Here is a 15,328-nt window from a genome sequence, read left to right as displayed (position 1 = left end):
GAATTCTTTCCACGTCCCCAATCAGGGGGTCCGCGCACGGCGTATCGGCGTCTGCCGCTCCGATAAGCGGCGCTGGTGAATAAGTGTGCCGGGTGCACGGAGAGAGCGCGCTGGCCTGCCAGCTCACGCTGACGAGTGGGGGCGTTCGCACCTTCGGCGACATCGCATTCCGTGCCCCTCATCGCACCGTAATGCCGGTAAATCATTCATTGGCTGCCTGGCGCTCGGAGGCCGGTATGGATGCTGCCAGCCGAGATGCTGAGGAGAGGCTGGGCTCCTCTGAGATGGCCTGCTGCAGGCTGTCAGTTCTGTTTGAGCTCTAACAGTGTGTGTGTGTGTGTGTGTAATTTAATGTGACAGCAGGAGTACACGTGGTGTATGTGTGAATGAGCTGTGCGAGCGTGTGTATGTATGTGCGCGAATGCCTATGTATGTGTGTGTAAGTGTATGTGAGCATGTTTGTGAACATACTGTACATACATGTATGTGTGAGCACGTACACTCACTGGCCACTTCTTTAGGTACACCTGTTCAACTGCAAACTGCACCCGTTAACGCAAATATCTAATCAGCCAATCACATGGCAGCAACTCAATACATTTAGGAATGTAGACATGATCAAGACAATCTGCTGAAGTTCAAACCATGCATCAGAATGGGGAAGAAAGGTGATTTAAGTGACTTTGAATGTGGCATGGTTGTTGGTGCCAGACGGGCTGGCTTGAGTATTTCAGAAACTGCTGATCTACTGGGATTTTCATGCACAACCATCTCTAGAGTTTACAGAGAATGGTCCGAAAAAGAGAAAATATCCAGTGAGCGGAAGTTCTCTGGGCGAAAATGCCTTGTTGATGGCAGAGGTCAGAGGAGAATGGCCAGACTAGTTCGAGCTGATAGAAAGGCAACAGTAACTCAAATAACCACTGGTTACAACCAAGGTATGCAGAAGAGTATGAATGCACAACACGTTGAACCTTGAAGCAGATGGGCTACAGCAGCAGAAAACCACACCGGGTGCCACTGCTGTCACCTAATGAAGTGGCCGATGAGTGTATGTGAGTGTGTACACGTATGTGAGCGTGTGTGAGTGAGCGTGTATACTGGCATGTGTGAGCACATATGTGAGTGTGTACATGTCTGTGTGAGCGTGTGTGAGTGTGCGTGTATACTGGCATGTGTGAGCACATATGTGAGTGTGTACATGTCTGTGTGAGCGTGTGTGATTGTTTGTGTATACTGGCATGTGTGAGCACATATGTGAGTGTGTACATGTATGTGTGAGCGTGTGTGATTGTGCGTGTATACTGGCATGTGTGAGCGCATATGTGAGTGTGTACATGTCTGTGTGAGCGTGTGTGATTGTGTGTGTATACTGGCATGTGTGAGCACATATGTGAGTGTGTACATGTCTGTGTGAGCGTGTGTGATTGTATGTGTATACTGGCATGTGTGAGCATGTGTTGGGGTCAGTATCCTGCACTGTATCCACACAGCAGGAGCCAGCCTGTGGGGCTCTGCACTGCTTGATGTGTGGAGTACAGTATGAAGGACGTGTTTCCTCCTGCCTGGTTACTGACAGCCCTCGTTGTCAATGCTCCAGGTCTGGTGCGCACCCAGAGTGACTGCATCTCCACACAGACTGTGATTGAAAGAAAAGGCTTTGGGGAGTGCATTGTGTAAGAAAAGGCTTTGGGGAGTGTGCTGTGGGTGTTCTTGAGTTCTTGAGAGTGTTATTCCAAGGTGAATGTTGGAGAAGGGCCAATCCTAACTGATGTTAAATGGGAACTCACTAGCAGCTACCAATTAGGATTACCAACACAGTCCTTGATATTTTTAAATGAGGAAATAGACTGAAGAGGGTAGCCTGCATTGGGCAGTGATCCAGCCGTCACGGAGGCCCTTTGATACTCAAAAGTAAGCGCGCTACAAACGGAGCTCCCGTGTGCCTTCAAAGGCGACCCGATCCTGAGATTACTGAAGGTTAAAGCAGTAATCTGTGCTCTTACCAGGGCGAGAAGTCACCCCTCCTGCATTATCCCTCTGCATTATGCAGCAGTGCACTTCTGAGACCGATGAAAGCAAGGAGCTGCTCTGGCGGCCTGGAGAGCAGACAAAAGAAGCGCCAGGAGAAAAGCCCTTACGTTTTCATTAGCGAGGCCCGGGGAGCAGCTCCATGCATTGTTTTATCAATGATTTTAATTAATACGTGGGTGGGATCTGGGACTAATTAGGACTCAGAGAGTGGGAATGGATTGCTCTTACAGCACAGCAGACAAGTCAAACTCGATAACTGGCTGAAAAAAAAAGAAAAAAATTATGAAGGTACCCGTGGATTGGAAAGTAATTTGATGAGAGGGGTTCAAATTACGGGGGGGATTGGGGGGGTCTGAATCCCCTAAATTAAGACTTGGACCCTCCCAAAAGAGGTAAAAACAACAGGTCGGGGGGGAAGGGGGGTCGAAACATTTATATATCCTTCTTCCCTGTAATTGTAAATATTACAATATATTTCCCATCAATGGCGTCACTAGGGTTGGTAAATTGTAATATTTAATATTAGGGAGATTATGTATGCAGGGCTCCACATCGTCTTCTCTCTGGGTGTCTTGTACAGGTGTGGCTCAGGTGCTGAACAGACTGGATGGGAAGCCATTTGACGACGCGGACCAGAGGCTCTTTGAGGTGCGAACCCCATAGTGGGTTCACCACTATTCTTACCTGTTGTTCTGAAATAAATGAAGTCCTTTTTAGTTACAACATTCAAGCAAATTAGTGAACATGATGACATTTGTACATTACTGTAAGGTGAGCCAGCTGGTTTTCAGAGTGTAATTATACCCACCAACTAATATACTATTTTAACTCTATTCTACTGTTAGTCAGGGAAGTGAGTATTAAGTGAAATACTTATTTTCTTATACCAGTAAAGGGAGACACCGATAAGCCAGAACTTGCCAGAGTATTACCCTCTTCCAGTTTTAGCACTACAGGAACAAAAGGAAACAAGCTAGAAAAACTCAAATGTTGTGAACATACAACCAATGAACCACCACCGAAAATAAGGCTCCAGAAATAACCTCTTTTCTGAAAGAGAAATAAAACTTTTTTCCTTCTGCCATCATAAATACCTACCTCGGCACGGATTGCTTCCCCTGATTGGTCGATGCCGAGTTAAAGTGTGGAAGGGGGCTCATTTATGATAAGGACTGGCTTATGTAAAAGCTGGCAAATTTACTTATTAATTAAATTGACTTTAAGTTGTTGAAAGCAGGGCTGAGCACCATAATATTTTTAATGAAAGATTCATGATTTTAGCCTCTTTTTGCCTTAATGACAATCAAACGTGAATATGTTGGGATGTAATTCAGCTCAGCTATTGAATAACTCTGCAAAATGGAAATGGAAATTTTTGCTTGTAACAACAGAGGTGAAGGTTGTAGGCAATAATTGTTCAATTGTTCAATTGTTCTGCCAGTAGTGTAATCTGTACCTTTGGGCAAAATATTATCCATGTGACAAGGCCAGTCGTATCACGCTCCACTTGAAGGTGGAGCTGCCTACAAAAATGGAATTCCACACAGGCAGGCCTCAACAGTCTTTACCTACACCGACATCAAGACTTTCAGCTGATGATTTCTATTGAATGTCACAGATTGGCATTCTAGCTTAAAATCAAAAAGGAACCACACTCCTTATGGTATGCTGTGGCCATACTGGACCCTGAGACCCTCATAAATAGCTTCATGCTCTAATGTCTCTTCAGAGGTAATTACACTCTCCAGGAGTGGAGACGCCATGACCCCCTAGATTTGTTTGCGCAGATAAGGGCCTCAGTGCTGCTTTTAATTGCCTTTAGACATTACCTATGATATCTGTGGAGGGGAGAGAGAGAGAGAAACATGCAGCATTCTTATGGTATGGTCAACCAGAGCAGACTACTCAATAACAACATAATATTGCATGGACCATGAACAACTTATTTGTCATATCAAGTTATGTTGTCTCTCTCTCAAAAGCTGTGATCTAAAACTTGACACTATGTCCAAGTAGCAGTATGCATACATGTATTCACACTTTGTCTTATGATAAATTCTGGTATGATGTACAATGACTGCCTTTCATACACATGGCATGTGCTTACTGCTTTAATGGCATAGTGCAATATTTTATTGAATGAAGACATTTAAATTTATTTGTATCTCAAGGGATTTGGTATGGGTGTGTGTGTGTGAGTGTGTGTGTTTGTGTGTGTGTGTAATCCACACAAAACATCAGCTTTTAACTTCTGATGCAGACACTCAGATGCTTGAGTATTACCACTCAAGAAGTAAAAAAAAAAAAAACAGCCCTAGAGCAAGCATTTTACCGCTTTGGATCTGCTTTCACCGAAATGGCAGTTTAAAGAGCTCCATTTTGGCCATAGATACAAATGTATTTTATCTTTTGTGTCACAGCTGAAAACAGGAGAATGCAGAAAGTGCACTTACCCGTTGATTTTATCAGTGCTTTTGGTTTGCGCCAGACAATATTACCTGTCATCTACACAGTAATCTGACTGCAAATCAAATCTTGCGGACGGTCAGATGCAGCGCAGCGTTCCGCTTCTTGTATGCGTTGGATGTGTCCCCCGGGTCCCACGCAGGCATTGTCTCTCTTTCCTCTCCAGGCCTTTGTCATCTTCTGTGGCCTCGGCATTAACAACACCATCATGTATGACCAAGTGAAGAAGTCGTGGGCGAAGCAGTCTGTGGCTCTGGATGTAAGAACTGTATTTTTTCCTATCAGCTACTTATAAATGCATATAAAGGCCTGACTGCACTATAGTGATAACTCTAAATGTAGAGAACTCCCTAAAGTTCAAAGAAAGTATCTGCGCTACAGTGATAACAGACGTTAGCCAGAAAGGTAAGAATTGAAATTGTTTGGATTCCTCTCCTAGCAGCTTTTAGGGCACGTTTCCGGCAGTAGACATGTCTAATCAATCACTGATGCGCACTGCCTGTACCTGCTGATAGTGTGTGGTGTTGATTTACCAGTGTTCATTGATAAAATGTTCTCTGCTGTGGACACGAGGAAACAAGTTAGACTTTACTGTTGCTGTTCCCAGGCAAAAAATCTTAATGAACTATTGGCCTTATAGTCTTAGCACTGAGGTACAAGTCCAGAACTGCTGTTTTCCTGTAGACACTGTGGTGTACTTGCAACAGTAACGCTGATTGTGGTATCAATGGTAATGCATACACAGTAAAATGTCCAGTGTTAATTCAACTCTAACAGTGTTAATTCAACACATAGGAGATCCAGAGTGGGACCAAATATTATCTGGTAACAGTTGAATGAACACTGTTAGAGTTGAATTAACACTGGACACTTTACTGTGTAGCTGTAGTATTGCAGAATGCATAGCATAGTAAATAGTAAAATAAGTGCTAAATGCTAAATGATCCTGAACAGAGCTCCTTCCCCTGCTTCCTTTTGTTAGAGCCCAGTGCCGGTGTCCCATAGACCATGGCATGTCACGTCTCAAGATAACTCTTGCAAGGTGGTGGTATGAGCTACACAGGAAAAGTTGGTGTCCAAGCGATCGAACCGAGGTTCTCCTTTAAAAATAACACTGTGTATAGGTAAAAAGAAACGCGTGACACTCGTTGTAAGGAAATTCAAATTTACTTAATTAATTATATTTATATGTCATCTGGGCTCTGCATCATTGGCTTTTGCACTTTAGGGTTCAGATTGCGGTTTGCCTACTCCCCTTCAAATTGCATGATTGCATTCTCCCAAATTTACAAAGGACACTGCCGCAATGAGGGGCTCAAGAGGCCACCAATACCTCTACAGGGTGTCATTGCTTAAAGATAAAAAATATGCACCATACATGTGGAGCTTTTTAACATAATATTTTTTTAAGTTGAGTTTTTGACAATTATTTATTATTAATTACTTCATTAATTAATTATTAATTTTTTGGTAGGTGAGGAGAAGGTGACCTCTTCTAGTTATAGGTCGTAACCTGCAACGCCCATGAACATGACACACAAAAGTGACATATTTGTACCCAGCCAAAAACAACAAATGTAAAGACAAATGCCATAAAGTGTTATATGTGGTGTAGAATTCAGATGTTTGGAAACACATAAAGAGGCTGTTGTTACCACAATTGATATGAACCCCCTACAGAAACATAACCGTGTAGTGTAGCATCATGTCCTAATACCACCAAGGGGGCCCTGTAGAAAGCCTGTGTGTTTGGCAGTAATGGGTCGACATCTTGTGTTTAAATCGGCCTCTCGGTGCGATCAGTGCAGGCCATAGTAAATTACCGTATTTGTCCTGTTTGTGTCATGTAACTAGCGAGTGTGTAAAGTGAAAAGATAGATCCCCATTAAGACTTTCAAGTCAAGAGAAATTATTAATGAGCGGAGAGGGAAAAAAAAGACCAGAACTGTTCCTCAATGAAATTGAGAGTGACAATAATGAGGCCCACAGTGGTAATGGGGCTCTGTGTCACAGTGCCTCTTTCACTGGTCTAACAGTGAGGAAGTGGCTGACTGGGTCGGAGCGGTGCACAGACACTCTTACGCGTGGGGGCGGTAGGGGGAGGTAGGCCGAATCTGGGGGGAGGGGATGGGGGGTTGCTTTGAGTGACTGAGCGTGCAAATGCATTGCCCCTGGCACCACTGAATAAACATGAGCGCATTTGATCAAATAAGGAGCCTGAGACTTAAGTGAGAGTTATTTCTCCACGGATTTGGGAAAAGGGGGTGTGGAAACGGCGACGTGGAACGTCACACGAATCCCAGTCTTGATTTCCCCGCCCCGTAGAGAGCGAGGGCGAGCTTAGCGCCACGCTCCAGCCTTCTTTTACCTCATCAGCACCTTTTATTGCACCTGATGTGTTCTGATATTGCTTGCAGAGCCAGTACAATCTGGATTTATGAGGGCCTCCAGACTGTAATACGTTTATGTAATTTACGACTGGAAATAAAGAGACCGGTGAATAATTTTTCCATTTTTCATTAAACCTCAGCAGCATTTCTTGTGAAGGAATGCAGTACGTGAAGGAGTGGAACCCTGTATTACCTCCATTGTGGTGCTCTGAAAGTGCCTCTCATTCTGCTTCACTTTTAGTGACATCACTCTTAAGTGTCTTCACAGACACCTCCGCAGCCAATCGCATTATTGCACTTCATTCATGTGCTTCCGGAAATGCCTTTATGCAAAAAAACTGAAAGACTTGCATATGGCATATTCTGCATCTCTTCTATACTGAATAAGTTTACACATTTGAACTGTATTTTTGGAGTCACAGGTTAAAATTCATGGGCGTGGAAGTTTTGAGATGAAGGTGTTTCGTAAGAGGGGCTTTTGGATTAAAGGTGTCATGTTTTATTTTAGGTCCTGTCATACCATGCCACCTGTTCGAAGACGGAGGTGGACAAATTCAAGGTAAGGACCACCGGCTTGAAGGAGGTAAGTTATCGTACACTGATTTTTTCTGTCTGCACACGCAAAGTCCTCACACTGCCTCAGTTTCATCTGTCTCTTGGTGTCATAGCAAACATGGCTTGTTTCATAACAACACTGCTCACCTGGAAAGAAATAATTGACTCTCATGCCTGAATTAACCCAGAGGGGATGCCATGAAATACATTTTCTCAGAAGTCTATCTAGTAGCTTCTTTGTTTGCTTAAAGTTTGCTTGACTGCTCGGATTTAAAATGGGTACCAGAAATATTTATACTGCAGATTTATACAGGTGGCAGTATCTTATATGAACATATTAAGTGCTGCATGGAAGATATTCTTGAGCGCCTCACAGAGTCTACATAAACGCTCTCTGCACAGGCAAATAGTATTTACAATGTGTCTTAGGAAAATAAGATTGTTTGCATTGTTACATGAAAGATAAATCTCATGAAAAGAAGTGAATAATTATTTCTTATCTAAGCAATTGTATTGCTGCCTTCAAGTCAGTTATTAGTCTTGATAAAAGGAAATGGACAATTCTCATTCATAATGCTTGGCAATGAAAATCTCAACATTGCCCTAAAGGTTCACAATGCAATTTAACCTGTAACGGTGCCTGGGTATTTTAAGTTAAAAAGTTACTTGGGCAAGAACATATTATGCCAATCTGGAGAGTATATTAAACAGAAGGAGCATCTCTTAACCCAGATGACAGTATGTGCTCTGTTGTATGTGTGTATGAGGGTGTATTCAATCCTTCTATTCTGTTTGCTTATTAGCATTTGTGAAACTGTTAGCCTGGGTCAAATATATTGGGATTTTAAAGCAACAGAGGAATAAGCTTTATGTAAATATGCTCAGTATATATCATCTTCATCTCTGTTCCAAACAATTTAAACAATATATAAAGTTAAGGGTTGTCTTTTACCTCTGCGAGATCGAATTTAACAATGAAAGTGATTTACATTAAAAATGCTCTACTATATAATAAAGACGTAGTGGGCATAAATCATGTTTATCTATGAAAAATTTCATGCAGTAGCTTTTTATATTTATTGTTTTGTATGCAATTATTTTTCATATTTATCTTATTATATTCAAAAAAACCACACAGGCAAAAACACATAAAGCAAATATAGGTGATGAACAACAAAGGGAAACACAAAACAGGAGCCACATTTACACTGGTTTAGTCTACGGTCATGAAATACAGTTCTCAAAAGTGTCAAGGCCAGGAAATTTGACCAAGTGCCTTCAAGCAGGGTACCCCTGTGTTTTAAAGGCAGGTTTTCACTGTGTGTCTAGTGCTCAGATCTGGACATTTCTTATGCTCCCCGAACACATAGAGAGATCTCCATAAGACCTCAAACCTAACCCGGTCCCAATGTACTGTACATCACTACTGTACTTTACCCCTTGTTTAGCTGGGGTTATTCTGAAACAGTCCAGGCGAATAGCTTCTGGGAATTTTCATTACCAGTGATCTCAACCTGCTGCAAGCCATACACCCTTGGTCAAATCCACCTTCAGTTAGGCCATGGCACAACTTTGGTGGTGCAACATAAACAAGTCTGGACAAAAAACAATGTCCTTAACAGGCTGTAAGTGTTAGCTAAGCCAAGAAGCAAGGAAATTGAAATAATATATGAATAACATTGGCGTAGCTCATAATAATAGACCTAAAATCACTAGTTTCATATAGTTCTGTGCATTCTAACGTAATCAATTGTTCTGCTTTTTTGTGATATGATAGAATGAATAGTGATTTTTGATTTATGAGTAATGAAAATATCACATAATGTGTACTATAACACCTTCAAGGAATTTTGGAATTGTAAAATATCTTTATTAAGCTGTACAATGATGCATGCAAATGCAGAGTTTTGAAATGCATTTGAATTTACTGAGCAAGATTTAAGAGCAGACCTTTCTGAATAAAAACAGAGCCCTTCAGATCCATCCAGTTTCGGTTTGCATATATGAGAAACACGGGTAATGTACATTATGTATATGTGGTGCATCAGGTGTGCTTTTGCCATTACTGTATGTGGTACTGTTGAAAGAATAATAAAAAAACCTCTAGTCACCGTTCACTTACCACACGCAAAATATTCGAAGTGTGTAATTATTCAGCCGGACTGAAAGTGCAGTCTCCATTCTTGATTTAGAGAACCTAAACTTGGTGTTTTTAATGAAAATGTGAAATCAATACTTAAGGATTTAGATGCATTATTAATACAGCTGTGTGAAAGCACCAGCGCTTTTGCGGAGTATGCTTATTGAGGCTGTCATGACAACATAATGGATCACATAGCTCCTATATGGGTTGCAGGGCTGGAAAATGAACACATTAATGAATGCTTAGCTGTGCTCTCAGTAGTATTCCCTATGGACACCCCTGTCCACAAGCACAACGCTTCAGCCCAAACTGTCAGATCTCTGAACGTGCTGTACCCCCCCCCCCCCTCCAAACTATGTCTGCTCAGAGCGCTCTTCAGAGCTGCAAATGGAATTTCTAAGAAAAAGCTTTTCCAAAGAAAAATGTCACCAGTAGACAGCTTCCACAGTCGATCTGCAGTTATAACCAGGGGCACAGAATTGGTCTGTGTACTTACCAAGCTGAAAGTCAAACAGTCTGAAAAAATAAGACACTGGTGAATTTTTCTGCTTTCAGTGGCCATGTTGCGCATTACTCTAACTGTGCAAAAGAGAGAGGGGTGAGAACATATTCAGCCTTTAATGTTTCTCTCAAAGTGAGGCGTGCTTGGTCTGTGCTGACCGGGTGGGGGGCGGTGCACGTTTGGCCGTAGCAGAGAGCGTAACCCGGGGAGGCTGGGTTTCACTCGAAGGCTTGTCCCTCCTTCATTACGCGAGAGCGAACGCTCTGACCTGCATTGAGCCGCCAGCTGAACGTGCACGTAACCGCACGGCTCGGCCTGCAGACCGCGGAACCGTAAAGAGGAGGAGCTGACAGCGTGCGGTTCAGAGGAGGGCTCCCGCCATTCCGCGCCCTCACAAAGTGATGGGGCAGGTATGATAGCGATGTGTCAGGCCAGAGAGTACGACTGGGCATTGCGAACTGAGCAAACCCTATACAAAATGAGTGCACATTGAATCCACTCCAGTGAATGTGCTAGAAGAGTAGACAAAGACATTCTCCTCTGCGCAATGTGTTTGTGTGACCTGATCTCTAAGCAGTAATGTGCCATGTAGGTTTGGATTGTCTGAACAAGAGTTAGAGTTATCAGGTGACTGATAAATATGATTTGTGGCATGTATTTCCACTGTAGCACCCTCTCAGTCACTGGTGCTTAGCCTTCAGTTTAAGGGTAGGTTTGCTGGCACGTCATTCTGTTTAGTTATTTGCTGAGTCTCTGCCACTGCGGTGCCCAGATTGCTGTCACATTTAGAGATTAGCACTGCGCTAAGCGGTGCTCTCAGTGGTACCAGTGTACACTGTTTGAATTTGAAGAAGCATTTTCTAAGGCAGCTGACAAACATTTCGGCCAATCATGAGGATTTAACACAGAAATATGGTCTAATACTTCCAATTCGATTGAGATCACATTAATGCCGAAAGCTGGCAGTTGTCGTTTAAATATTGAAAAATAATGTTCTTTTCATCCTGGTGTCCTGTTTTCATGTGCACAGTATACAGATCATTTAAAAGTATCTGGGCCAGGTTTCGTTGGTTAATGATGCTGGTAGTGTGTGTTTCTAATTTTAAAGAATTAAAGGGGGAAGTTGTTGATGACGACGATCGCAATTTATCAATGGGAGGATGGAACATAAACAACACTTTAATTCCTCTGCCAGTTACCCTCTCATTAATTAAGCATCCTTCTTTGAATTTCTTCTATATTTAGAGTCTTTCATTAGCGAGTTCTTCAGAGGAGGAGTGTCATTTTCAGATATTTCCAGGTCTTCTGGGAGGGTAGTTAATTTGGAAAAGATTCTGGAACTCAAAATGCTTATTCTGTGGAGCTAAGGATTCAAAGATTGAGCCAAAATACAAGATTAGTTATTTACAAAAAGAACCATACTGTAGAACCACTTTCTCACACTTTTGGTGAGAACAGTAATGCAAATGGTCCCAGGCGGAATTGCTAATTTTGTCTGCTGCAAATGGAATATTTTTTTGCCACTGCCAGTTTGGCATTTGCATCAACATTGGTTGGATGGTGCAACAGGAGGTATTTCAGTACAGACATCCTGCATTGTGCTATATTTGTGCTTCTACCAATGCACACCTTCACATTTCTCAAATTGTGTGACATATGCATTTTTTATATACTGAGGATACCTAGGATACAAAAAAATCTGAATTAATTTAGCATGGTATTGACATTTAAAATCACTTTTAAAAAGTGTGCATGTTTACGGAATTATTTTTCTCCATTTACTTTCTGAACATATATATCCTTTTCAGTGATTTAAAGACATATTGGCTACAGAGCATTACAAGTACATCAACGAAATGTAACTGTAGTGGAACAGTAGCACAGTCCATAAGTTTTCTTTATACAAATTATAATAAAAGAACAAATGCCCAAAGAATTAAGCACTATTTTAGGCTTATATCCAGCTAAGATGAAAATTACCTAAACCAAGCTTCTTCTCATTCTCAGGGTGTCATGACAATAATTTGGTTGAGGAGTCTAGTTTGATAAATGTGCATGTGGCAGTTCTTCATCTAACAGGTTTCATTATGTGCTGTTTAATGCCATAGGAAATTGGCAATTTTGTCCTATCTGACAAAACAGCACATAATGAAACCGAAGCCCCACCACACCCACCAGTAAGTTCGTAAACCAACATCTTTTGCAACTGCTCTGCAGGAGCATACCATGTCTCATGATGAGATTGCCTAGCTATAAATTATATCTAAGACCACCTTAAGATCATCTTAGAAATGTTGCAGGTTGAGCTGGTTTTAGCTGGTGTACTAACCTGATCGAGCTGGGCTGAACTGATGTACCAGCCTGGTTCAGCTGGGCTGAGCTGGTGTACCAGCCTGGTCAAGCTGGCCTTAAAAAATTTAAATTCAAATTAAATTTATATTCTAGGGTTCTTTCCCTTGGTTGGTTTCAAACATGCAGTGTAAAGTTTTTGAATTAGAAGTGTATTCAGTTACAAAAAATATGTAGATATGTTATGTTAGGCTTTGTACTGCAATTGTATTGCCAGATGCTGATGAATTTCAACAAAAAAGGACATTTATTGGTACTTGTGATCTAGCTGGTCGCTGGTCACCAGCTACCATGCTTCACAAACCCAGCTCTAGCAGGTCACCAGCTACCATGTTTCACAAACCTAATTCTAGCAGGTCACCAGCTACTAACTACCAGCTACCATGCTTCACAAACCTAGTTCTGGCGGGTCACCAGCTACCAACAACCAGCTACCATGTTTAGCAAAACTAGTTCTAACGGGTCACCAGGTACCAGCTCTAGCTGGTCACCAACTACCAACTACCAGCTACCATGCTTCACAAACCTAGCTCTAGCAGGTAATGCTGATTACCAGCTACCAGCATAAGCTGTTTCTTTTCACCATGATACTGAAATTGAGTTGGACATGCCTTAATTTGTAAACGCCCTGAATTACCGATTGATTTACAATTGCATCTTCAAGTTCATTTTACAGTAAATGATTGCCAGCTAATTACTGTGGATTTAGTGGACATTTACTGTTACCAAATTTTAGGGGATATTACTGTATTTTGTGGTAAATTAGTTACAGTAATATCCTGTGTCTCTACTGTGGAAACCATTTTACTGTAAATCTAACACAAAAAAATTTGTTTCTCCTCAACAATAATCATACAATAATTTTCTCCAGATGCAAAACAGTAATGTACTGTGAAAAGAGCCTTCTAACACTGAGCGGTATCATAAGGTCTTTTACAGTGGCAGTCACACGCAGAGTCATTATGGAGAACCAGTGACATATAAATAGTTTTACTGCAGAACCACAGACCCATACTGTCGCACTTGACTGTAAAGTGGGCAGTAGTTGCATGAGAAACTGAGTGCCAGAGCCAACCTGTGTGGATTAACTGATAACAGTAATGTATTTAGTGCTTTTCTCAAAGATGCCCACACAGTGAATGTATATATAGAATATATAAAAATAATTTTAAAAAAATAATTTTTATATATTTGTTTTCGGATAAAATAGAAAAAATATAAGTGCACACACAAGAAATGGGAAACAAAATAACATTAATACACCGCACAGAAAAGATGTGTTTTTAAGAATGCTTTAAAAGTACTGATTGTGTCCTTGATGTGTTGAGCAAGGGCATCCCAAAGGGCTCCCCTAGTGAAGATCTTGTTGCCAAATACTGTATGCGTTGCTGGGAGGGCCTTCACTGCCTGGATGTTTGGTAGGGTATCGGGAGTCAGAAAGATAAGAAGGAGGGAACACCACAAAGTGACTTGTAGTGCAAGAGGAGTGGTTTTAAGTTGACTTGGGCTTTAAACAGTAACCTGTGAAATTCTTTCAAGACAGGAGTGATGTGATTTCGTGATGACTTCAGAGTTGAATTTTCTCAGTATATTTGTGTCCATTTCTTTCTCTCTCCCTCCATATTCATTTTCAGGCTGCAAACATCCCCCTTGTTTGTGAACTTGGCATCGATAAGTTATCCTTCGATGACTTCTCCCTCGATGTGGACGCCATGATAACTGCTGCCCTGCGCATGTTTATGGAGTTGGGCATGGTGCAGAAATTCAAGATCGACTACGAGGTGAGGCTCACAGCCACATCGAGTGCTGCCGCCTGAGAGCAGAGCAGAGCAGCCCTGGGAACAGGTGCCCTGCTGACTCTCTCTCTCTCTCTCTCTGTCCCTCTCTCTCTCGCACTCTCACTCTGTCCCTCTCTCTCTCACACTCTCACTCTGTCCCTCTCTCTCTCACACTCTCTCTCTGTCTCTGCTCCCTGTGCAGACGCTGTGTAGGTGGCTGCTGACAGTGAGGAAGAACTACCGCATGGTGCCATATCACAACTGGCGGCACGCCTTCAACGTCTGCCAGTGCATGTTCTCCATGCTGACTGTAAGTACGGCCCCAACACAGGCCCGCGAGGGTTCTGATGGCCCCGGCAAGCAAACACAAACGATTCACTCGCTCACAAAACTCGCTCGCCGAGTGGCTCCTCTATGAGAAAGTTCACCTGCTTGTGGTTTGGCGCAGGCCACACCTGTGGAACCACGCTAGTACCCTGCAACTTTCACTCAACACAACCCATCCAAAACAGGACCGACATATCCCACAGAGTGGTGTGGCAGGCCTGAGTGGATTCAACCACAGCAGTTCACCCCATCACCCCATTTGGCCAGGGCTCCCTTGAAAAAGAGAAAGACATCTCAATGGGACTCACCTGTTTAAATAAAGGAGAAACAAAATAATCACCTGCGTGTCAGGGAAAATCACTTCCTGTGCATGTACGGCATAATGAAACACAGTAAGCTATCATAATGACTTATTAACGGTGGAGAAGAATGTGGTGTTGTGTAGGCGTGTTATTAGTACAGCATTGTCCTGCAGTGTGTTTTAATGAGTGCCATGCTACTTTCCACCCCATACTTCCCTTGTTTTTACAAACATTATTTTATTTTAGTTGCAAGTATAAGGACATACAATGTCATCAATACTTTCATGTGCATAGTATAAAGAATGCAATTAAAAGAGTGAATGGGGGTGGTGTCACAACAGTAATTAACCACTATTGATTCTTACGAGTATGTAAGTCACAACATAGCGTGTTTCCCAGGATTTATTTGTAATTTCAATTGCTTTTGAAATTCCAAGGTGAAATAGACTTTTGTTTTTAAAGAAAGTATTGACACTGAAATT

The 15,328-nt window shown here is 42.1% G+C and overlaps 1 protein-coding gene across 2 annotated transcripts in view; it reads left to right on the top strand.

Annotated features, from left to right (window-relative positions):
* Positions 1-15,328, top strand: part of pde11a (phosphodiesterase 11a) — an 89,033-nt gene that overhangs the window by 54,279 nt on the left and 19,426 nt on the right. Inside the window, exons 8-12 of one of the 2 annotated variants that reach the window (XM_035410878.1) lie at positions 2,615-2,682; positions 4,667-4,759; positions 7,399-7,473; positions 14,074-14,220; positions 14,420-14,527. In XM_035410878.1, the coding sequence (XP_035266769.1) occupies positions 2,615-2,682; positions 4,667-4,759; positions 7,399-7,473; positions 14,074-14,220; positions 14,420-14,527 (491 nt within the window). The remainder of the gene's footprint in view (positions 1-2,614; positions 2,683-4,666; positions 4,760-7,398; positions 7,474-14,073; positions 14,221-14,419; positions 14,528-15,328) is intronic. The other variant, XM_035410879.1, reaches the window with a different exon arrangement.

This window comes from Anguilla anguilla, chromosome 3, assembly GCF_013347855.1.
Source record: "Anguilla anguilla isolate fAngAng1 chromosome 3, fAngAng1.pri, whole genome shotgun sequence".
In the NCBI taxonomy this organism is placed as follows: domain Eukaryota; kingdom Metazoa; phylum Chordata; class Actinopteri; order Anguilliformes; family Anguillidae; genus Anguilla; species Anguilla anguilla.
This window is presented reverse-complemented; position numbering and strand designations above follow the sequence as displayed.